Source organism: Thermobia domestica, chromosome 7, assembly GCF_964235325.1.
Source record: "Thermobia domestica chromosome 7, izTheDome1.hap1.1, whole genome shotgun sequence".
Taxonomy (NCBI): Eukaryota; Metazoa; Arthropoda; class Insecta; order Zygentoma; family Lepismatidae; genus Thermobia; species Thermobia domestica.
Window position 1 is genome coordinate 6,432,958 of NC_137460.1, and position 26,573 is coordinate 6,459,530.

Sequence of the window (26,573 nt, forward strand, 5' to 3'; positions counted from 1 at the left end):
TACATATGTATAAAATGTTAAGCAATTTGCACAATTAATAAAAACATTATAAGATATTGAAATCATTCAAATCATTTCGAAATACTCCGTCTTTGCGCTCTGTCCTAGTTGGATTTTTACACTAGGCTTTTCTTCAACAATATGAACTTTAAGTTATAGTTTAATTGGTGGGAATTGTTCCACCAAAACATTGCCCAACAGACCCGTATCCAGGGGGGGTCTTGGTGCCGCCTCCCTAAATTTTTACTGGCCCCCTAAAGTTTTCACGGTAGACTTGCAAATGAACTATAATATGGTTGGGTCGGTCCCCGCTAACTTCTACTGGCCCTTCTACATTTTTAGGCTGGCTACGGGCCTGTTGCCCAACTTAAAATAACCCTTAAGCCCTTTAGTGCTTCATCTCAGTGAGTTTAGGTTTAGTGCAACGTGATGTGCTTTCTTCGTTCCTTCTCCGATTCGAATGTTCGATAAGAATTTAGTCAACAAAATTTTATTTACTTCCCTTTCAAAATGTCTTTAATGCCGTGGCTTAATGGTATATATTAAACGAAATTTGTGTCTGTATAAATTCAATTCAGAATTTGATTTTGTTGTTGTGTTATGCAAAGAAGTATTATTTATTGAAGAGATTTTTGTTTTAACTTGCAGGTCCATCTATGTGAGGTGGAAAGCTTATCAGATTGTGAAGATGCGCTTTCAGAAAACGAATGCAAATTAGTTGCTGTGAAATCATTAAGGGCAGGAGCCTCTGAAACCACCAAGTGCGTATAATTACACTCGTTATTTATTTATTTATTTATTTATTTATTTATTTATTTATTTATTTATTTTACATCTTCCTATGACTCTTTAATTAATTCAGCATTTATTTTCAATCAGTGCTATGATGGAGTAAAGATAAAGTAAAGTGCATCAAGGAAGGAAGAAAAAAAATAGAATAAATGTTTTTTTCTCAAATGAACTAAACAGTAATATATAATTCGCAGTAACAGTAGTAACAAACAGCCTACATATATATATCTTTGTGTAGAATTTTCTGCCTAAACATTCCAGAACAATATACGTAAATGCCTTTAAGGAGAGGCGCTATTCCCTTCATGATTCATACATGTACCTGTAACCAGTGCTTAATTTGTAGCAAAATAAATAATAATAAATAAGGCACTCGGAGTTCATCCTGATTGCCTACTTGAAAAAATCTTTTAATGTAACGTCCCATTAGGCTAAGGAAACGATTATTATGGCAAATGTAACGTCCCACTAGGCTAAGGAAACGATTATTAAGGCAAATATAACGTCCCATTAGGCTAAGGAAACGATTATTAAGGCAAATGTAACGTCCCACTAGGCTAAGGAAACAATTATTAAGGCAAATGTAACGTCCCACTAGGCTAAGGAAACTATTATTAAGGCAAATGTAACTTCCCACTAGGCTAAGGAAACTATTATTAAGGCAAGTGAATGATAATGGAAGAATTGGTAGAATGAGAATGTGGGAGGAAACGGGAATACTCCGAGAAAACCCACGGACACAATGTTGTCCACCACAAACTTACTTGGCCGGGGATCGAACCAGGGACCCCATACACCAGACGTAAACGCTTTACCACTGAGTCCCTGGCCTATACTAAACGCAATGTTAACTTGAGAGCCGAATCACATGCGCATTAGTACATGTTGGCGCGCGAACCTTTTCGCAGGGAAGCCTTTGTATGTGTGTGTGTGTTTTGGTTGGGTTCTCAATCGCCAGGCTTTCAACTGGCGCTGCTCTGGGTCTCAGCCGATATGCGCGGAGCGGTGATTTCTCGTCCTTTTCCTGTCGCTAACGAAAAATATATTTCTTGGTCTATTTGCTTTTAATAATTCATGAAGACACGACAATAGTAATAAATGTATTGGAAATACGCACGTGATGTATTTGCAATCCTCACAATTAAAACTCGAGAGCATGAAAACTATTTTGATTATTCATTTCAATTGAATAAGGTAAGAAAGGATAAGAAATGAAGTTATTCTCATACACCGTATATCTACCTGGAAAAGGTCAGTCATAAACAGAAACAGACGAGCAGCCACCCTCCCACATAATAAATAAAAAATACGATTGTTTTATTTTTTTTCACTCACTCTCTCTCTCTCTCAAAGCACAGCAATTCTACGTTAGCAATGAGCAAACCAGCTGCGAACCGGCAACAATCATATCAACATTTTCTTCAACTTTTTTGTCTGCATATTTTTCTCTTAGTAGAGCGTACACATTGATGACAATTTACTTTGCTTAACTTTAAAGAGGTTTCCCTTCCTCGTGTTTGCGATAATACTGAGAAGATGATAATTCGGATTCATTCATGATTTCAATTTCGCGCTTAAAACTCTCCATAGTTTCAGTTTCACTACACCCACGTACCCACACTAACGCATGCGCGAAGACGATATTTGGCAGAGCAGTGTTACTCTCTGCACAAAAATTGCAGAAGTTACATGTGAGTCCCGTTCTTTCTTTTGTTTCATTTATCAGCAGGCATAGAAGTTTCTTACGGGGTAGCAACTCTATTTAATTTACATATATAAAAATATTAAGCCATTTCCTATCCATTGTGGACGATTTCTAATATTGATCAATTAACTAATTTTACTGGTCTTCTATTTTTGATATAAGGTTTTTCAAGTTTATAATCTTGCAACACTTGCAAGAGACTCGCATCTTAGCTACCGGCTTTTCACTCTCTTCTTTCCTTCTCTCTTTCCGATTCTGAGTCGTGACATCATTTTCATAACCCGTTACTAATAAATCTATTGTATTTTATTTTAAATATTGTTTCTGTATTAACATTTTTATATACCTGAACTCAATTAGCTCTTTGAATTGATCTCCTAAGTAATGTTTTACATGTGTAACATGAAGAACTATGTAACGAGCGCGGAGTCGCCCGAATTGAAGTTGCGTATCTCGGCTATCAGGATAAGGTCGCGGCGAGTATAGTAAAAGTAAGCAGTCATATATATATATTTGCACAATATACAATCTTGTTCAAAACAAGCCTGACCACCCACCTCTCTTTAAAAAGCCCTGTACTCTAACCCACATTTTGAATTAAATCAAACAAATATTGATTTTCTTAGGCCGATTGAGATATCCATTAGAGACAAAGTGTACGGTTACAAAAATATAACCTTTTAAACAGAAGTGTTTTTTTTTAATAAGACTGTACATGACGAGCTATATTACAGTCTTCTGTACAAAGAAGCATAAACACAATTACGTTCTCCTAGGATAGTTTTTATACTATTAACTGTAAGTAACAACAATTAGGATGCATATTAAACAGTAACCATACCTAAATCTGTAGTGCTTCTGGTAAATACAGCTGTAGTTAGTAATTAAAACAATATATAAGTTAATCCAGTTCCTAATTTTGTTGTGATTGTTTTCCAGAACTGAGTTTAAAAGTGAAGCGAAGGTGCTTTCTAGGCTCAAGGACCCCAACATAGTACAACTTTTGGGCGTTTGTACCCAGGAGGAGCCACTGTGCTTAGTCGTTGAGTACTTGGAATACGGTGACCTTAATCAGTTCCTGCAGGATCACATAGCAGAGACGGCCTCACCGCTGCCTCCGAACGCAAAGACGCTCAGGTGGGTGTTCAACAATAACCTATTGCTTTATCATGTTGTCGGCAATGAGTATTATAAAGCAATTTTACCATTCTATCGTAAGTTACCATACCATACGAGAAGGTACCAAAAAGGTCGTGTAATCACCTAGAAGAAATCCACTCTGGAGAACATTGACACCATGATGGTATTAGTATCCTTCTCTACGTAGTTGCTGTGCCTAGTGACAATTTTTTGCCAGAGGCTCTTCACTTTCTGTAACCCGTAAAAGTATGCATTTTGGCTTTCAAACCACAGCTCAAGCTCAGAAATGACGTCATCCCTCCTGTCAAAATGGCGCACTCTGAGTGGATGCTTCATTTCTGAAAGAAAAAGAAATCATTTAGTACTAGATCTGGCGAGTATAGAGGTGATAATATTTAATATCCTAATTTCATTGCCTTCATCATGGATACATGGACAAAATAAGTTGGTGCATTATCTGCCAACAGCAGCACCCCTTTTGTGACCAATCCACGACGTTTCTTCTTTAATTACTCTCGTAGCTTTGCCCCTGTGGTAGGTAATCTTTCATGGCGACTGCTTCACAATCTCAGGAAACGGAAAGCATCATTTGGGCGGAAGACATCTGCACTCGTTCCTTTTTACGGGTGGTGAAGGAGGGTATTCATTCTTTGCTCATTTCCTTAGTTTCTGGGTCAGAAAGATAAACCCAACTTTCATCCATTGTCACTACTTTGACGAAAAAGTTCTCTTTACCCACCTCACAGCGATGCAGCATTTCTTTTGTATCGTTTTCTCGGTTTTATTTTATTTTATTTATTTATTTATTTATTTATTTATTTATTTTTGGAAAGGTGTGAGTAGGCGTAGCACCCACCGTGCTGACACTTTTCTGAAGACACAGCTGATTGTGAATGATATTCTAGACAGACCCATAACTCGTACGTATTGCACACATAACAATTTCAGTTGTTACCCTTCTGCCTTCCATTGTGATCTCAACTTTCTTCATCAAGGCGTCATCATTACTGAAAGATGGTCTTCCAGATTTAGATAGGTCCGTGGTAGTTATGTGTCCAGTTTGGAATTGCCGTTTTCACTTGCATAATTTTCATAGGGTCAACTTTCATCCCCATAGACTTCTTTCATCTTTTAGTGGATCTTCTTTGCTGATTCCCCCTGAAAATGGGGAAAATTAATGACAGTCCATGCCTCAAGCTTATCAATCATCGCACCTGCAGTAATTTACTTGAAAAAAAGAAAGAAAAAAGAAAAAGAAAAGAAAGAGAAAAAAGGAAGAGTTGTTCTAACGAGTCCAGAATTTGCATGGTTAAATACATGGACCTAACTATAAAATGCATCCGAAGGTGTTCGTAGTTCGTCACTTTTTAGGTGATTGTACGAACTTTTTAATACTTTCTCGTACTTGTATAAGTTTATATATATATATATATATATATATATATATATATATATATATATATATATATATATATAATGGCAAATGACATTAAGTCTTCAGTTTAAAATCTTGCTTTTATGGCTTGTATGCTAAACATAACAATTTTTCAACAAAAATTGTCTTTAAAAGTTTAAACAGGTTTTTCTGTCCCTTGGTTTTGTCATACCTGAAAAGAGAAAACAAAAAAATATATGTTTAATATATCTGATAACGATGAAAATTACGATTTTGAAGCCAAACGTATGTGCTTCTCAAAAGTTTAAAAAAAAAAAAAATCTTTTGGTTAAACCTGAGAAAATATTGGCGAGGTTAAAACTTTATTGTCTTTACCAAAGCTGAATTTAATAGGAGATTCTTTTCTTTTTTTGTAAACCTTAATAGAATAATTTCTATTTTATGAAAGCTATAATTTCGTAAGCAATTTCTTAGCCTAGTGCTAACAAAATTATTGTTGAAATAAAAGAGAATTCGGCTGTTGAGGTAATAATAATAATAATAATAATAATAAATAAATAAATAAATAAATAAATAAAGTACTCTTAGAAGGAGCGTGAAGTTGCAAGCGTTAACATATAATAATAACTTATGTAGTTTTATTAGAACAACTTTGCCTCTCCAGCTTATGTAAAATTCAAGGAAGTTTTAGGATTTTCATCATTATCTTTACTAGAAAAGAACTGTAGGAAGGTGTTCAAAATATATAGTTGGACTAGAACACAACGTTTCAGTTAAGAACACGGTTCTGTCTCTCATATATTTTGGGTCTAGTGCGGAGTCATTTCACGTCATGCTTATCTAATCAATTCAGTCCAAAAAAGTCGAGAAATCAATAAGGGAATGAAATATTGTCATAGAAAACAGACTCAGAACACACACAAATAACACTAGATTAGATTAGATTAGATTTAGATTAGATTTATTAGTGGTTCTCAATCGATGCGTTGTGACACTCTGGTGTGTCACGCAGTCCCCTAAGGTGTGTCGCGAAACTTTAGAATTTAAAAATCATGAAGAATTCAATAATAATTAGTTAAAATCAAGACAAACCTGTACCAATCAACACCTCCATCGGTAGCAATGATACTTAGTGCTTCATTATAAAAATTAATTGGTTTTACTATTATAATATTATTTATGATAAAGTGTCAAGCAAGCGTGTCGCGAGTCCTGAACGTTCAGTATAATGTGTCGTCAGTCGAAAAAGGTTGGGAACCACTAGTGTAGACCATATTACATGTGTACCTTGTACAAAATGGTAAGAACTCATCAGTATTTAAAACAGATACAATACTTACATGTTAAAACAAATACACTGCTCTTGTTTTAGCAAGTTGTGAAAAATACATAGGCTAAACCATTTGTACAATCTATGTAGTAATGATATATACGGACTTAATTACTATTTCAGTTACTGTATATATGTGTATGTGTGTACTTATACTCACCATTTGGTATATACAATAGGAATTTAATTATTTTCCAAAGTTGAACAATGAGCTGCCTAGATATTCATCTACTGTATGAAACGCCTTATTTAATAGCAGTTTGCGCATGAGTTGATAAAAGAACTCTTTTTATGAGTATTTGTTATATACTCAGAGAGCTTATTATATAGTTTTACACCCATATAGATATGTGATTTTTCCATATGGATGTTTGTGATACGTAATAGATAAGTTATCTTTTCTACGCGTAAAATAGTTGTGAGTATCACCATTTTTTTTAAATATTATCCAAATGATCCCAAGTAATTCTGAGGAGTTCAAATATGTATAAAGAAGGAACTGTCATCGTTTTCAATGATTCCTACAGCTGGTGCATTTCCGTGATTTTGTAATGATTCTTTCGACACATTTTTGTTGTTTGAATATATTCTGAAGTTGTGTCGAAGACCCAGAAGACAATTATCTATTTAATATGAGAATAAAATATGGCATAGTATAGGGACATAATTGATTGTAAATTCAGTATTGGGACTGGAGTTCGTATTAAGTATGTAGCCTGAGCTAATTTTTTGTTTAGTTTGTCTATGTGTTCTTGCCATGAAAATTTATTATCGAGACACACACTTAAAAATTTTACAGTATTAGTAAATGTACAAATGTACATACTGCATAATTCATGGATATCTGTGATGTTCTGTGAGATAAATAGTAATAGACATACTTTATTTTATTTGCACTTTGTTTTAATTTATTTGCAGAAAACCAGTGCATAAGTTTGGATGTTGTAAGATCAGTGGCTTCTTGCAAGCTATCTCTGTCTCTTTCAATTACTATTACTGTTCTATCATCAGCAAAAAGGAGTGTATTACCTTTTTCTATGTTTAAAGATACATCATTAAGACAGAACGAAGAGTATAGATCCTAGAACTGACCCTTGTGAAACATCTTTTCTGTTTACTTGTTCATTTGATTTTATTTTGCTCAAAGTTTTAGTTGTTTCATTCATATGAAGAATTTGCCCTATTTGTTTACGATTGCACAAGTATCATTTGAACCACTGCAAAGTAACACCCTACTACCATATTTTTCTAATTTATCAAAAAGTATATTATGATCTACATAATCAAAAGCTTTTGAAAGATCACAGTATATGCCTACAGGGTTGACTTTTTAATGAACAGATGTTATAGCTACTTTCATACCTTCATATATCGCAGTAATTGTGGATTTGCCTTTTGTAAAGCCGTGTTTCGAAATTAAGTCTTGTTGATTAATGAAACTTAGCACTTTCTTACATACTAGTTTCTCAGCAAGTTTTGAGGAAAGTGAAATGGGGCGGTAACTTTCTATTTCTTTTCTACATCCTTTTGTGGGACAAGGGTTTGACGACTGAGAGTTTTAATGCATCAGAGAAGATTCCTTGAAAAAATGACTCATTAATGATGTCCGTTAATGCATTTGCAATAATATAGATACATTTCTCCAATAGAAACTATGGAATATCATCCATTTGGTATCAAGTGCATCAAAGGCGTGCGCGCTAGCCACTAGACAAACCAGATGGATTTGTAAATGTCGGGACGGTACCTTTAACATATGCATAACTTTTGGTCGAACTTTCCTTTTCTTGTTGTTAATATTTTCGTGATAAATAGTGTTTCGGTTGATCTGAAACTTTGTTAATAAGTAAATAAATAATCATTTGTAAACTATGTTTCTCAACGAAAGGAGTAATATTCTTTATGGAAATGTGAGAACAAGGAACTTTGTTATGTATAATACTATGATAATCTGATCTTACTCTCAAAACTAACGTGTCCAACTATATAGTGCATTATATACGTATGTTTGACACAAGAGTAAAACAAAATATAACAAAAGTTACTCTCCCAACATTCATTTTTTTATTCTGTTATTTTGTTTGATGTGTTATATTTTGATGATATATACACAAAACTAACAGAGAACATGTTCCAGTGTTGTTTGCTATTAAGTCTTCTCTTCTTTCGCAGCTACGGATGCCTTATATATATGGCGACGCAAATAGCTTCAGGAATGAAATATTTGGAGTCGTTAAATTTCGTACATAGGGATTTGGCAACAAGGTAAGATGTCAAGAGGTGTAATATCTAGCCTAGAATAGAATAAGATAGCTTATTCATATTTTCTATAGAAAAGTGTCTTTCATGTAGCCAGGGCCGGCTCTACCATATGTGCAACACGTGCATTTGTACAGAGCGTCAAAATCTGATCATAACTATATTATTTAAAATAAATATTTGTTGTTGGAAACACACTTCATGATGATGGTAGTTAAATTTACTAAGCTGACCTTCTGTTTGAATACTACATTCATAAATCATGTTTAGGTCGTATTAGGTTAAGGTCATATGGACAGTGCTAAAGCAGTTGGTCAAACAAATCCCAGCATGAATTGCGTGATTGTTGTCAAATACAAGAACTCAATTCTCGAACAGTAGCAAACACCTGTTCCATTTAGTTAGTTGTCACAGTTTTGATATGAAAACTAGTCTTGGCTTTGTCACAAACAAGTTCCTTATCACTGAAGGTGGAAAAAAGTTTTTTTTTTTTTTAATTAACAGATGTAGAAAGAAAATCAAGAAATAAAGATAAAAGAGCTAGTTGCACTGGAATTGCAAATTGATATATTGGGATTGAAGCTCGATATTTAATTCTATAAAAAGAATTATCATCTTCTCTCTGCAGGAGTGTTTGTTTTATCTTTCACTAACATAATAATTTATTATTTAAAGAAAAAAACACAACGACATTGTATTTTGTAGTGTTTAGGCGTTTCTGAGTGCGAGTGGCTTTTCCCTTCCCTTCCTTGTTCATGATGCAGTAGCATACTTAAAATCATGGCTTTTAAGATTTGTTCTTTCTGGAGAAAGGAGAGGGCGGCAAATTAGGCCATTGCACGGGGCGCCAAGTTGCCTAGGGCAGGCTTCTGCGTGCAACACAAAGAAAGACCTTAATAATTTTAAAAAAAAGAATCATTTTATTAACACTATAATATTTTTATCTATTCAACTAAAGATCAATATTATAGAATGTATTAAAAAGAAAATTATAAAGTAAACGTTAACTGTTTATGTACTCTGAGAATCTTAACCGGATGATTGTTTTCCTGGAATGATTTCGGGAACTAATTCTGTTGCCTTCGACTGTCAAGTACTGAACGAAGATCTTGGACTTCATAACGAGTTTTTTTACACATTATTTAATAAGTTTTTTTTTTTTCAAACAAGCACCATAGTCAGGAATAACTTTTTTTAAATACTTGTGAGTAATTAAAAGACACTAATTCATTACTAATAAATGAAAGCAATTTTAAGACACTTGTTTACTCGCTTTTTTTTTCACTTCACTTCCAGTGAACAATGAATGATAATGTATTAGCTAGTGTCCTACCTACCTTTTTTTCTTCTTTTTGTTACATAATGAGTGGTACTGATTGTGTATAAGGAGGAATTTAATCTATTAGTAGGTAACCTACCAAGAACTTTGAAGTTGGGTTAGCTTTCGTTGCGTTAGCTGGAGTTCAATTAGATTAAGTTGTGTTAGATTATATTTCCACGAAGGTTATCTTCTTGACAGGTTAGCAAATATTTGTAGATCAAGAAGTAATACCGTTTGGAAATCCCTATATTTTTGAACAAATGTTGGTCGGTCAGCAACTAAGACTTTAGCAGTGTTGCAATTTACCAAGGTATCTACTTAACTTACGGATATCTTTTTATATCTATGTGTAATACTTAGAACAAGTGTCATTAGTAAATTACTAACTTAGTATCAAACCGTTTAGATGAATTTTTAAGAGATAAATTTCAACCACTGCTGTGGTCTTCACTAGGCATAGACGCCTTTCCTTAATATATATATATATATATATCTATATATCTATATATATATATATATATATATATATATATATATATATATATATATATATATATATAGATAGATAGATAGATAGATAGATAGATAGATAGATAGATAGATAGATAGATATCACACTTTTAATAAACAAGCCTAAAAAAACCTGCAGCAATTGATGAAAATTTGCTCAGAATTTCAACAAGAAAATTTGATACCAAGTGTTTCAGATTATTTATATCCTTTTAAGCCCCAGATCATGTCCTTTCAATTGAGTAATACGTAACTATTGAAGATAGCATAATTTACAATACTAATTCTTTACAGATTCTGAAATTCGCGATCTCAAATCACTCAGTATTTTCTTCAAAGCTTCTGTATCTCCTAAAATTGCATATTGCTCACCGATATGGAACATGGTCTGTGCTTCAAACTTGTCCCATTTCGATTCTGTCCTTAATTTTTTCTTGCCACTGTCAAACAAAGAGTTCCTTCAGTGCGTAGTCTTAATAAAACAGCTCCTAAACAAATTCAATATTCAAACTCCACTTACTCGACGTATAGTGGCGGACTTGCTGTTTCTCCATAAAATTATCAATGGGAAAATTAACTTCGAATTGTTGGTCTCCGTTCTCAATTTTCGCGTACCTTTTCGCGTTACTCGCAGTTATACGTTACTTACATATGTAACACCCAGATTATCAATTATACAACGTTTCTTATACTGCAAGCTGGCATCATTGTATAATAGTTTATTGCCAGATGTGGATATTTTTGACTGCAAAAAAATCATTCTAAAAACAAGTTAAAGTCTCTGTAAACATGGTACATATTTTATGTATATATAAATATATTTTTGTTTTTTATTTTTAAAATTTTTCTTCTTTCTTTTTTGTTATTTCTTATATACGTTGTTACATTGTTTCAGTATAAAATGGACATTGATCTGTATCTGAAACATTTATAAATAAATAAAAACGAAAAACCTAAACGTACGGTGCAACAGCTCTTAGGGGCAGGGCCTTTTGTGACACTCATTCCTTTAGGGTGATGTGTAGTTAGGATATCGGGTCCTCTCACCATTAATGCTGGGTATCCAGACAGGAATTTGCTATTTCTATTTTTCAAGTAACTCCTCGCCTGTCCTCTCAACGCTGGATGGACGAAACGCCGCAATACCAACAGGATTTGGTGAATACGAACTGTCAGCTATCTCTCCTAGGACCAAACCCAACACTGCTTAATTTCGCTGATCTCACAAGAATTGGTATTGCATTGCAGCTAGAGGGTTGACATATAATTTTTAATGCTACAGAAGTACTATTTCTGATCAACCGAAACATACTGTGCTCCCTCTGGGTACTGAACTCTGTAGAAGTGCATGAAGTCCTTAACTTGATCACGGAACCAACAAAACTTATACTACCGCACAATATGTTAAATGTGTATTAATTTTTTCATCTGGAGGTGTGCAGTTGTAACCTAAAGAGAGCGTATCGAAAAAGGTAAAATAGAGACAGAGGGAACTGGAGGAAGGTTCTGTTAATAACACCAGCAGCCTTGTTCAATGAGAGTTATAAATCCAGTCCGCCTTTATGTATATGACTTAGCGTTATGAAGAATTTTATTGCGAAATAAAAATGGCTATAACTCTCAATAATTGGCAACAGTTAATGAAGTATGTCGTTTATTAATTTTCGGATTTATTGCTCTGACGCTGGGTCGTTTACAGTCGCTAATTTGAATTCAGAGGTAGCTTTCCGTTCAGTCTCCTTTTCTCTCTCTCTCTCTCTTCATTTTATATTCTTTTATTTTCTTGTTCTTCACCTCCTATCAGAACCTTCGCCTCCACCTACACTATTTACTTTCTAAAATGGTCGCTAGATTTACTACCTTTAATATATTTTTGAGTAAATTCTTAATTAACATTTGTGTGAGTGGCCAGAGTCATTCGCTAGCAGTGAAGTCACGGACTGTTGTTTTAAGAGCCATGTGTATTCTCTCAAAATAGCCCAATGTATGATCATATCCTTTCACTTTCACCTAAAAATGTAGCAGTTCCGTATGACAATATATCAATAAATTGTCATTTGCATTTGAAAATGGCTTAGGTGAAGAAAATATTAGTTTTTTTAGTGAAGAGGGTATAAAATAAAACTATATATATATCGGTGTTCTAAAAAATTGCACCCACGGACAACAGAATGCTATTTTTCAGATCGAAATAAAGCAAAAAAGTCAGTCTATATATCATTCAGCCGCTATAGAGAATAAAAAGTTTCACTATGTGGCAACGTCACATATTACCTTAGAACCACTAGCATTCCTCTACGAATCTATCAAACAATTACGTCGATTGTTAACATGTATCGACTTTAACTGATATCTGGAAAGAATCTATGTAATTATATTTTGGATTGATAGATTTGCTCTATGGTTCTTTATCTGTGACGTTTCTACATAGTGCAATTCATGTCTATAGACAAGGACCCGAAAGATATACAATTATATATTTATATTGCTTTATTTTGACTTGTAGAATAATGTTCCATTATACAGCGTAGTTTGTCATATAGTCAGTCTTCTGGAAACATTGTAACAGTTTATTACCTATGAATTTCAGAATTCTCCGGAATTTTAGACCTTCGTATTATTGGATATTTCTTTTTAAATTTTAATCAAAAAGGCTTAGGAATTAGACTACCACAAATTAAAGCAAGCATTCCACAGAAAGGACTGATGTCGATAATAGTAAGAATATGATTCATTCACAGCTTTGTGTAGAATGTAGTTCTGTATGGATTAGAAAACTAAACTTTTCTGAAACCAGGAGAAACTTGAAACGTTCGTGGTGTGGAGTTGGAGACAACGTGGACAGAAACAAATAAATACAACGAAATTGGTGTCTTTCAAGATGTGCTGGAGAAGAATTCTCCGTTTTATTATTGATGAAAAGAAGTATTATTGATGAAAAGAAGTAGAAGAAAATTAGAAGCTTTTAAGATGTACTAAAGAAGAATGTTGCGTATAGTATCATAGATAAAAACAAAATGAGCAGTAGAAGGAAATTAGAAGCTTTTAAGATGTACTAAAGAAGAATATTGAGTATAGTATCATAGATAAAAACAAAATGAGCAGTAGAAGGAAATTAGAAGCTTTTAAAATGCACTAAAGAAGAATATTGCGTATAGTATCATAGATAAAAATGAGCAGTAGAAGAAAATTAGAAGCTTTTAAAATGTACTAAAGAAGAATATTGCGTATAGTATCATAGATAAAAATGAGCAGTAGAAGGAAATTAGAAGCTTTTAAAATGTACTAAAGAAGAATATTGCGTATAGTATCATAGATAAAAATGAGCAGTAGAAGAAAATTAGAAGCTTTTAAAATGTACTAAAGAAGAATATTGCGTATAGTATCATAGATAAAAACGAGCAGTAGAAGGAAATTAGAAGCTTTTAAGATGCACTAAAGAAGAATATTGCGTATAGTATCATAGATAAAAACGAGCAGTAGAAGGAAATTAGAAGCTTTTAAAATGTATTAAAGAAGAATATTGCGTATAGTATCATAGATAAAAATGAGCAATAGAAGGAAATTAGAAGCTTTTAAGATGTACTAAAGAAGAATATTGCGTATAGTATCATAGATAAAAATGAGCAGTAGAAGGAAATTAGAGGATGGAGAAGAATGATCTGTAGTATTATGGACGATAAGAAGTTAGATGCTTTGAAGATATGCTGGAAAAGAATCCTGAATATTATTGTGGATAGAAAGGAGACGTAAGAGAAAAATAAAGATTTTTAAGATGAGCTGGAAAAGAATACTGTGTGTTATTGTGAATGGAAAGAGGAAGAAGAAAATTAGAGGTTTCCAAATGTGCTGGAGAAGAATGCTGTTTATTGTTATGGACAAATAGGAGAAGTATAAAAAATTAGAGGTTTCCAAGATGTCCTGAAAGAATGATGCTTTTTATTATGGACAAAAAGGAGAAATAGTAGAGTTGCACTGAAAGAAGCAAATGAAAACAAATATATTTTGATCACGATTAAGAAAAGAAAAAAAATTAGCGTGATTGGCCATTTAATTATCTGATCAGACTAGATTAAGTATTGTTTGAAGGAAAATTGATAAAGAATCGGACGTGGAAGACCAAAAACAAAGTATCTGGAGAATATTACCTAAATATAATGACATTAACAGATAAAATATGTAGCATAAGATAGATAGAAAATTCATGTTTACCATTTCGCGAACCACTTTTAGTTGAGAAGTGAACACTTATATCGTCTTTACGAAACGATGTGCATTTACGTAAGTTGAAAACATAATGAAGTGTGTTTAACAATCAGTGCTTACGTAAGCACAGCAGTTGTAAAATACTGAGTTTCCTACAAAATCCTACATGATTTACATGATCTAGTTCTAGTTAAAACATTCTTCTGTAACAAGAATATTTGACTACTCTTACGTTAGTCCAGTTGCCTCAAAACATAATACCATTTATCAGCATCAATTCAACTAAGCTGTTGTTTTATGGTACCCAAACAATATTCTTTTAATACAAACATCAATAATTATGCTAATTCTTTTATGTAGTGTTTAATTGCTTATTATGTATCGTTAGTTAGTGTACAATAGGCCATATGTAATTAAAACCAGTCTGTTGTAAATCCAACACGAACTTAGGTTCACTAAGTCAGTATCAGTATGTGAACATATCCAGAACGTGTATTATACTGTTTTGATTATATTATAATATTTAATGTATATTACGAGGGTCAAAAAATATCAGCAATGTAACTATAACTTTTCTTACATTGTTTATACTTACCTCTGTCCTCGTTTATTTTCTTGTTATGCTGTTGTGGTCATGCCATGAAAGTTTGATCCTAATCCGCTTCTCACTCAATTACAGAAAGTCTCAGCATATTCTGCCGGTACTTAATAAAAACAATATCCTAACCATGTCCCGCAGACGATATCTCCGATACTGTTATTTGCTATACAAAATAAATTCACATAAAACACCACCTTACTTGCATCATAAATTAACATGTAGGTCAGAAATTCACCGTTACGATACCCGAGGAAGCAATAAACTGAATATGCCCCGGCATTCTTTAAAAGTAACAGAGAAGGCATTTTCAATTTCGGCAGTAAGAATCTGGAACTCCCTACCAAAGTCAATCACTGACAAACCGTATAATTCATTTAAATCATCACTCCAAACATTATTATTTAGAGATCAGAGACAAAGCATTGGCACACATGAAAGGTTTACTACAGTATGAAATTGGATTAGCAGTATGAGTATAGTTTTTTTTTTTATTTACATTTACATTTACTGTGTTTTGTTTATCCTTAGTATTATTGAATGTATCATGTTATGTTGTTATTTGTATCTTGTATCTTTATTTTTTTCCTTTCTTTTCTTTGTAATGATGACAAGGGTTAGATGACAGAGCAGCCTCCGGCTGAACCTCGCCCGCTGAAATAAAGAAAAATTCAATTCAGTTCAATTTCTTCATTTGTTTTCCTTTTGTTGCATATGGCCGCTTCATTAGAAATTTGTGCACCAAAGAGGAACAACGAACAGTGTTCCGTTTTTTGTAGTCAGAAGGTGTATCAGGGATCGCAATCCATCAAAGACTTCCACACAATGTGGAAACAGTGTCTTGCCGCAACGGAGTGTCTACGAATTCAAAAATGGTCGCACAAGTGTTACGCACGAGGAAGGAGCCGGATAAATGACTATGAAACTCAAGTCTGTTGTGATTTCGTACGCAGAACCATGACTAATTCCTGGACGATGTGCCACTTCATCAATAGTCAGTCGTCTGTTTAATAGAACCATGTCACGTTCACTGCTCGTTGTTCCTCTTTGGTGCCAACTTCTCATGGAGTGGCTATGATCTATCTGCAACAAAAGGATGACAAATGAAGAAATTAGGATCAAACTTTCATAGCATGACCACAACAGCATAACAACAAAAGGAAGACAAATGAAGGAATTTGGATCAAACTTTCATAGCATGACCACAACAGCATAACAACAAAAGGATGACAAATGAAGGCATTAGGATCAAACTTTCATAGCATGACCACAACAGCATAACAACAAAAGGAAGACAAATGAAGGAATTTGGATCAAACTTTCATAGCATGACCACAACAACATAACAACAAAAGGATGACAAATGAAGGAATTAGGATCAAACTTTCATAGCATGACCACAACAGCATAACAACAAAAGGAAGACAAATGAAGGAATTTGGATCAAACTTTCATAGCATGACCACAACAGCATAACAACAAAAGGATGACAAATGAAGGCATTAGGATCAAACTTTCATAGCATGACCACAACAGCATAACAACAAAAGGAAGACAAATGAAGGAATTTGGATCAAACTTTCATAGCATGACCACAACAGCATAACAACAAAAGGATGACAAATGAAGGCATTAGGATCAAACTTTCATAGCATGACCACAACAGCATAACAACAAAAGGAAGACAAATGAAGGAATTTGGATCAAATTTTCATAGCATGACCACAACAGCATAACAACAAAAGGAAGACAAATGAAGGAATTTGGATCAAACTTTCATAGCATGACCACAACAGCATAACAACAAAAGGATGACAAATGAAGGCATTAGGATCAAACTTTCATAGCATGACCACAACAGCATAACAACAAAAGGAAGACAAATGAAGGAATTTGGATCAAACTTTCATAGCATGACCACAACAGCATAACAACAAAAGGATGACAAATGAAGGCATTAGGATCAAACTTTCATAGCATGACCACAACAGCATAACAACAAAAGGAAGACAAATGAAGGAATTTGGATCAAACTTTCATAGCATGACCACAACAGCATAACAACAAAAGGATGACAAATGAAGGCATTAGGATCAAACTTTCATAGCATGACCACAACAGCATAACAACAAAAGGAAGACAAATGAAGGAATTTGGATCAAACTTTCATAGCATGACCACAACAGCATAACAACAAAAGGAAGACAAATGAAGGAATTTGGATCAAACTTTCATAGCATGACCACAACAGCATAACAACAAAAGGATGACAAATGAAGGCATTAGGATCAAACTTTCATAGCATGACCACAACAGCATAACAACAAAAGGAAGACAAATGAAGGAATTTGGATCAAACTTTCATAGCATGACCACAACAGCATAACAACAAAAGGATGACAAATGAAGGCATTAGGATCAAACTTTCATAGCATGACCACAACAGCATAACAACAAAAGGAAGACAAATGAAGGAATTTGGATCAAACTTTCATAGCATGACCACAACAGCATAACAACAAAAGGATGACAAATGAAGGAATTAGGATCAAACTTTCATAGCATGACCACAACAGCATAACAACAAAAGGAAGACAAATGAAGGAATTTGGATCAAACTTTCATAGCATGACCACAACAGCATAACAACAAAAGGATGACAAATGAAGGCATTAGGATCAAACTTTCATAGCATGACCACAACAGCATAACAACAAAAGGAAGACAAATGAAGGAATTTGGATCAAACTTTCATAGCATGACCACAACAGCATAACAACAAAAGGAAGACAAATGAAGGAATTTGGATCAAACTTTCATAGCATGACCACAACAGCATAACAACAAAAGGATGACAAATGAAGGCATTAGGATCAAACTTTCATAGCATGACCACAACAGCATAACAACAAAAGGAAGACAAATGAAGGAATTTGGATCAAACTTTCATAGCATGACCACAACAGCATAACAACAAAAGGATGACAAATGAAGGCATTAGGATCAAACTTTCATAGCATGACCACAACAGCATAACAACAAAAGGAAGACAAATGAAGGAATTTGGATCAAACTTTCATAGCATGACCACAACAGCATAACAACAAAAGGATGACAAATGAAGGCATTAGGATCAAACTTTCATAGCATGACCACAACAGCATAACAACAAAAGGAAGACAAATGAAGGAATTTGGATCAAACTTTCATAGCATGACCACAACAGCATAACAACAAAAGGAAGACAAATGAAGGAATTAGGATCAAACTTTCATAGCATGACCACAACAGCATAACAACAAAAGGAAGACAAATGAAGGAATTTGGATCAAACTTTCATAGCATGACCACAACAGCATAACAACAAAAGGATGACAAATGAAGGCATTAGGATCAAACTTTCATAGCATGACCACAACAGCATAACAACAAAAGGAAGACAAATGAAGGAATTTGGATCAAACTTTCATAGCATGACCACAACAGCATAACAACAAAAGGATGACAAATGAAGGAATTAGGATCAAACTTTCATAGCATGACCACAACAGCATAACAACAAAAGGAAGACAAATGAAGGAATTTGGATCAAACTTTCATAGCATGACCACAACAGCATAACAACAAAAGGATGACAAATGAAGGCATTAGGATCAAACTTTCATAGCATGACCACAACAGCATAACAACAAAAGGAAGACAAATGAAGGAATTTGGATCAAACTTTCATAGCATGACCACAACAGCATAACAACAAAAGGATGACAAATGAAGGCATTAGGATCAAACTTTCATAGCATGACCACAACAGCATAACAACAAAAGGAAGACAAATGAAGGAATTTGGATCAAACTTTCATAGCATGACCACAACAGCATAACAACAAAAGGATGACAAATGAAGGCATTAGGATCAAACTTTCATAGCATGACCACAACAGCATAACAACAAAAGGAAGACAAATGAAGGAATTTGGATCAAACTTTCATAGCATGACCACAACAGCATAACAACAAAAGGATGACAAATGAAGGCATTAGGATCAAACTTTCATAGCACGACCACATCAGCATAATAATAAAATAAACGAGAGTAGAAGTCAGTACGGACAATATAAGCAAAGTTATAGGTATAGTCGAGACGTTCTATTGGTCCCCAACCGGCTTCCTTTGTACTCAAGAAGAAAATTTACCCTAACCGCCCTCATAAATAACACTACAAATAAGCCATAAACGGCACGTGTTTGGCGTTGAGGTGATACGTTGTTGCCATTGCTAAACTTATATTATCGATGGATACATTATGTAATAATAATAATAATAATATCACTAACACAACAATCATTAAAGGAATTCAATATAATAGTATGGACAGGTGCGGTCAAGAACGGATTTCTGGGGGTGGCAAAGAAAGATCGTATTTTTTTTTCTCATCGAGCTGTTGCGGCACTGATGCCTTACGTGGGGGGGGGGAAGTGGCAAATAACTTAACATGTTTGGTTCATACAAGCGTTATCGTTATGGAAGTTACACAATATTAACAATATGCTATATTTAAGAGTAAAATAAGCACATATCATGAAACTAACGATTGATTTCTTTTTTTCTCTTCATTACAACATATCCAAATTGAATTCAATTTAAATGAAATATTTCAGTTTAAGGTCCCATAACTATGCCCTTCATGCTAAGGGAGACGGAAGGAGGAGGATGCAACGAAAACAAAAGTAACGAAAAACCTAGATAAATCTGTGTTTCTGCTAAGACTACTGAAGAATCAGTAAGCAAGAGGGTGAAAATTGCAAGATCGCTTTCTTTTTCAGCAGGTCAACTGGAAGGCCGCCCTCAACTGGAAGGACTTGTTAAATTATCCCTCCCATATAACAAAGGAACATGTGGTTTTCTTCAATGGTGTTCCGCTTCCTTTGTGGCCGCCTGAGGACGGTTTGAGCGATTTTACTTTACATTGCGGATAATTTTTCACTTATCCTAGTATATTTATATTAGATTATAATACTTATTGTATATTATGTTTATAACAATACATTGGAAAATGGTTGATTCCAGATTACAGTGTTTATTTATTACTTACTTCTTTTCTTTCTTTCAGAAACTGCCTTGTAGGTCGAGGTTATAGAATAAAAGTGTCTGATTTTGGAATGAGTAGAAGCCTTTATTCAGGAGATTATTACAAAGAAGGGAACGCGATTCTTCCTATTCGGTGGATGGCTTGGGAAAGCATATTATTGGTAAGTCCACACTTTCTTTGGTTTAAAAACTTATCCCCTGTTCAAAGTAAGAGTGAGCATAGGTGAATGGTTAACATTCTTGAGGTCAAATTCTGCAGCCAAGGTCAGAGTATCTGTTTTCCCCACTTCCATCAAACGAAATGAGAGATGGTACTTTTAAAATATAGTAAATCCTAATTTTCTAAACTCCTCATGTTTCATCACTGAGTATGAAAGGTGTTTATGGAGCTTTGTTGAGAATTTCTTCCAGACTTCCCAATTTGCATGTGCGTTGCACAGTGTTCTTGAAACGTTATTTTTACCGTACAATTTTAAATTTACCTCTTTTATCCCTACATTCTAAGAAATTTATGTATATTCTTCTACACTTTTCGAAGAAGAAACGCTTCCCTTCCTCAGGCAACGTTGATTTCTTCATTTATGCAATCCTTTCATTTGTATATATTTCTTTCATTGTAGTCAATTAAAATTTATACCTTCATCTTTCAGTTTTACGTCCCACGGTTATGCCGTGTAAGCTTAAGAAGACGATGATGATGAGAAATGAACGAAATGACGGAATGAAGAAAGTGGCAGGAAACGGGAGAGCCCCGAGAAAACTTACGCGTACGGTATTTGCCCACCACGAAGTCCATTTGACGCGAACTGGAATCGAACCAAGAACCCCACGCACCAGAAGTGAACGCTCAACTATTGAGCCACCGTGATCCCTTATACCTTCATCTAAACATATATATACAGGGTGAACGGTAACTACGTGGACAAACTTGGACGGGTGATAGTACATCTAAAGAGAAGCACAAAAAAAAAAAAAAAAAAAGAAGTAGTCCTAGTGAACATGGTGGAAATTCCATCCCGTTTAGGAGTGACAGAGTGTCGAAAGTGTGGGGACATGAACTTCAGAGGCCAACAGCTTAAAAAGAATACATTGTAGACAGTGTGCGCACAAGATTAATAACGTGTGACACTTCTTTCCTTTACAGTATGTCCAGGAATCCCTCCGTTCCTTTGGGGAATCCCATGCGTACGCATAGCTGCGTTTTCAAACATGCATTTTTCAATAGAGTAAGTATGACTTTCTAAATGGAATTTTTAACCGCACTCTCTACGATGTATTGTTTTTAAGCTGTTGGCCTCTGAAGTTCATGTTCCCACACTTTCGACATTCTGTCACTCCTAAAGGGACGGAATTTCTCCCATGTTCACTAGAACTTTTTTGCTTCTTTTTAGATGTACTATCATCTTTCCAAGTTTCTCCACGTAATTACCGTTCACCTTGTATACACTTGACATTAATGTGTACAATCGACACTAATTATATTTCCTGAGAATGGTAAGCTCTTCCATCTGAAATATCACAGAAGAAAATACAGAAACAAAGAGATAAGCTTACAATTATGCGTGTTTCTTACTGTTATTAACTAGTCACTTCATCTTCTTTGCTAGCAAATGCCCCTATGTTTTACTATGGTGAATATTTTGCCTTCCTTCTTTTGTACCATTCATGTAGGGTTTGTTCGAAGTCGAAGTCTCACATGAAATTCGAATATCTCATCTGAACATCTTAATGAACTACCATCACCGTCTTTCTTCCATTCTAGGTCAAACATCCAAAAACGGTGAAAAATATGTTTAATTATTTTAAACTAGCGTTGATTATCTGCTTCTCTGGGTTGAAATAAAAACTATAAATGCACAACTCCTTATGTCGTGTATTTAGTAAAAATAGTAGTAAAAATTAAATTATTATTATTGTAGACTAAATTTGGATTTAAAGGACATCGGAAGTACAACTCTTCATCTCAGCGACCCCGAAAACTATGGATTCGACATTAATATCAGCCAATTTCAATCATTTTTAAATATATCTTCCAGTCCTCCTCCCCTAATGTAAGTTGCACCCTCAAAGTGAAATGATAAAAACCATTGCAGGCCAGAACCTCTCCCCCTCCCCTACATTGTACCGTCAAAATGAAATTACAAAAACACTCCCAGGTTCAAACCTTATCTATGTTGAAAATTTGATGGAGATCGGGCGGGAGATTCAAGAGTTATTAAGTGACGAACATAGTCACTTTCATCTTTATATAGATAGATTGATGAAAAGTCCAAATACGGAATTGCATGCCTCTAAAACAATCCAAGATCTGGATATTTTATTCTTAATAATTGCAACTCTCAATTCCACCCCTCCCTCTTCTACTTAGAATTTTCAAATGGTATCTTACGTCACAAAACCAATGTACTGTTCAGATTTCAAGTTGTTGGCTTAAGCAGTTTAGCCTAGGCATTGATCAGTTAGCCGTTACAAAGGACGTTTTCCGCCTTATCCTCCATTAATTTGGATTGTTGTCGATATGGATAGTTCTTAGAATTTCGTAGAATAGTGTAGATTTGCATTTAGAGGTTTCATATTTCCCTTATTAAAGAAATAAATTACCTGTAATGGTTACAATTTCATTTTTTACCCAACTTGTATCCAATTAAATCAAAGGTTTTATCTTTCTGTTAAGTTGAATGTTTTATTACTCTTGATATTCCTCCCAGCTTTCTTCTGCGGGCTTCATCTAAGGAACAAATCACTATAATAACACTATCCATGGCTTTGGACTAAGTATTGTAACAAAAAAAATACTGGCCTAAAACTTCAACACACACCGTATTTTAAAATTTAATGTGTTACAGTTTCGGATATTTACCATATCCTTCATCACACACTATATAGACACTATAGAACATAAATGAAGATACAGACATATGTATATATAGCCATCCTTATGAAAAAGTCTAAATTCTATTGGCTGAAGCCTTCAGCTAATCACGTATGTCCTCGTGTTTATTTTTCTGTCAATCACGTGCCGCCATTTTTGGTCCTTATAAGGGCTTATGTTCTATAGTATCTATATAGTATCTGATGAAGGATATGAAGATAACCGAAACTGTAACACATTATAATTTAAAATACAGTGTGTGTTGAAGCTGTGGCCAGTATTTCTTTTGTTACAAATCACTAGTTCAAAATATGAATTTATTGTGAAAACATAAGTGTATCGAGCAATGATCAGTAGTATTTTTCAGTGTCTCACAACAAATGTATATGTTTACACAACTTTAGATCCAATTTAAAGGAGAAATGTCCATACTTGCATAAGTAATTTGTGTTTTAGATGAAGCCCGTACGAGAAAGGGGCTTGAACAATCAGGAGTAATAAAATAATTCACGCAACAGGAAAGTAAAAAGTCTCATTTGATTACTTCTTGTGGTATTTAAATAATCAAATACCTGCTACATATGTATATTTCTTACTCTCTAGGGAAAATTTACGACAAAGAGTGATGTCTGGTCATTTGCTGTTACATTATGGGAGATTTTAACCTTTGCAAGAGAACAGCCATTTGAAGAGTTCACAGATGACAAAGTCATCGAGAATGTGACTCACTTTTATCAGGATGATGGTAAACAGGTAAGCTTTACAGAGAAATTAATTCTCTCAGCATATAAGGGTAATTTTGATTACACCATTTTTAATAGTAGTTTCTATTAAACGTTGAATCGTCAAAACATTAACATGCTTTAATGGAAAAATCTTTAATTAGGCTAGCATTTTGTAAAACTATTAATTCGCTAAGCGTTTTGCAAAACAATTAATTAGTTAAACATGTTACTAAAGTTTTATTAACTAACATTTTGCTGACATTGTAATTAACTCAACATTTTACGAACGTTTAATTAGCTAAATGTTGCACAAAACTTTCAAATAGTTAAACGTTTTTACAAAGTGCTTACTTAACTGAACAATTTGTGAAGAGTTTAATTAGTTAAATGTCTTGTGAAACTTTTAGTTAGGTAACTGTTTAATTAACTAAATATTTTGTGAAATCTTTAATTAGCTAAATGTTTACTTAACTAAATATTTTGTGAAAAGTTTAATCAGTTAAATGTTTAAGTAAATAAATATATTTTTTAATTAGGTAAGCACGCTTTCAGAAACATATAATTGACTTAACTCTTTGTGAAATATTTAATTGGCTAAACGTTTTTATTATTATTATTATTATTAGATGTTTAAACATTTGTATGTTACTAAACGTTTTGTGAAAGATTTACTTGCATTTAAATGTGTTATTTTTCTAAAACTTATTTTAATTTATAACCATTCAAATGTTTCTATTGTAAATTCGAAATATTAGTTTACATTACTGTTCCTTGTCGTATTTAAACCAATTGAGCTTACCGTACTATTCGTAAAAGCATTATTTACACTGATTTTTCACAATAAAAACTTACTGTTCACCATGACTAAGAACTTGTAATTGAAGGTTTGGTAACTTGAGAATTTTAGTCTTTCTTCTGAGGTCAGCTATTTATAATGATCATATTTCTGCCGAATTTATCTCAAGTACAATACATAGTAATCTACAGAGTAACTTGAGTAACTTTTAAAATTAGAAGATATTCAAATCCAAAAATTATTATTATTATCGTACATATTCTACCATTAGTGGCAAATTAATTGGTCCAATTTACAAACTTTCATGAAGTGTAGTTTTCCATTAATCTATCTATTCGTGTTTTGACGTAAGGATTGTGTTTTCTAATGTTGTTCTCCAACTTCACTCTTCTTTCCCTTCCTTTTTCACCTTCTGTCAAACCGTTGATAAGACATATATGTATATATATATATATATATATATATATATATATATATATATAGAGAGAGAGAGAGAGAGAGAGAGAGAGATAGATATAGATATATTTACAAATGTCTTTCTCTTGTTTTAATCATTTTCTGTATTCCTCTTCTTTCCCCAACTTTATCTAAAACTTCCTAAAACTTCCTCATTTTCACTCCATTCACCAGTTTTCCCCTTTATTCCCTACACCTATATTTCAAATGCTTTCAATTGTTTTTCCATTGCTCGTCCATAGTTTCCACATCTCTTCCCCGTATAGTCTGCACGAGGTTCTTGCGTAAGAAGTCCTTATTTAATGACCACAGGATACGCTTTCCTTCTTCCTAAAGATTTTTTTTTTTTCAGTATTACCATCCTTGCTTTTATTATCCCGTTCATATTTCATATTTTCATTAATAATTATTTTGTTCTTCCTAAAGATTTCTTTTACAATTCATATCCTTGTTTTTATTTCCCATTCACACTTCAAATCTTCATTAATATATATCTCTCTTTTTTTTAAGAGCTTCTTTTCCCATTCCTACATTTCATTTTGGTTTCTATTCATATTTCAAATATTCACTAACAATGCTTTACTTTTTCCTAAAGGCTTCTTTTTCCATTCCTAACTTTGCTTTTTTTTTTCCTTCACATTTTAAATCCTCACTTATAATGTTTTACTTATTCCTAAAAGCTTCTGCCACCCTTCCTATCCTTAATTTAATTTTGGGTTTGCATTTGAAATCTTCTATAATAATAATAATGCTGCCTAGATACCTTAAAATATTCACCTGTTCTAGTTTCTCATTTCCGATTTCCGCAGTTAAGATTGTTCCCTTCGTTCCAGTTCTAAAACATAGATAAGGATGCATTAAATGCAATAAAACTTATTATACAAGATTACGTCAAAAGTTTGTAAAAGTGTAAATAAAGTATTTTGTGAGTTCGTAACCTTTGGAAAGTTCCTACTATGCATGATTTTTTTTTTTTAAATTTATTGTAGAACAATTACAATATTGGGTTTCCTAATTAATTGTGTCATTTCAAGAGGGCTGGGTTTATATTTACAGCGACTTACACATTGATATTTATTTTTATATTTATTTTTATATTTATTATCTTCCTCGTCCAAGTTTTGATAGTTGAACTGCATGTTACTGTTTTATATCACAGGAAGGACCCTAAGGTGGTATAAATTCAAGTATGTCATGCTTATAACTACATTCATAATCACACATAGAATGTTATGTTATATATAAGCAGTAGGTAGAAAATATATATATAGAAAGTATTATTTTTCTGTTAACCTATATCATGACAAATTTTATCGCAGTGTGTATATTTATAGACTCAGTAGCGTAGCCAGAATTTTTGTTTGGGGGAGCATTAGTGT

General features: G+C 33.6%; 1 protein-coding gene across 2 annotated transcripts in view; it reads left to right on the forward strand.

The window, feature by feature from the left end:
• The window catches only part of Ddr (discoidin domain-containing receptor 2), a 934,573-nt gene that overhangs the window by 893,437 nt on the left and 14,563 nt on the right, over window positions 1-26,573 (forward strand). For both annotated transcript variants that reach the window (XM_081764059.1, XM_081764060.1), the window contains exons 14-18: window positions 649-761; window positions 3,437-3,634; window positions 8,536-8,628; window positions 20,368-20,506; window positions 23,821-23,970. In XM_081764059.1, the coding sequence (XP_081620185.1) occupies window positions 649-761; window positions 3,437-3,634; window positions 8,536-8,628; window positions 20,368-20,506; window positions 23,821-23,970 (693 nt within the window). The remainder of the gene's footprint in view (window positions 1-648; window positions 762-3,436; window positions 3,635-8,535; window positions 8,629-20,367; window positions 20,507-23,820; window positions 23,971-26,573) is intronic.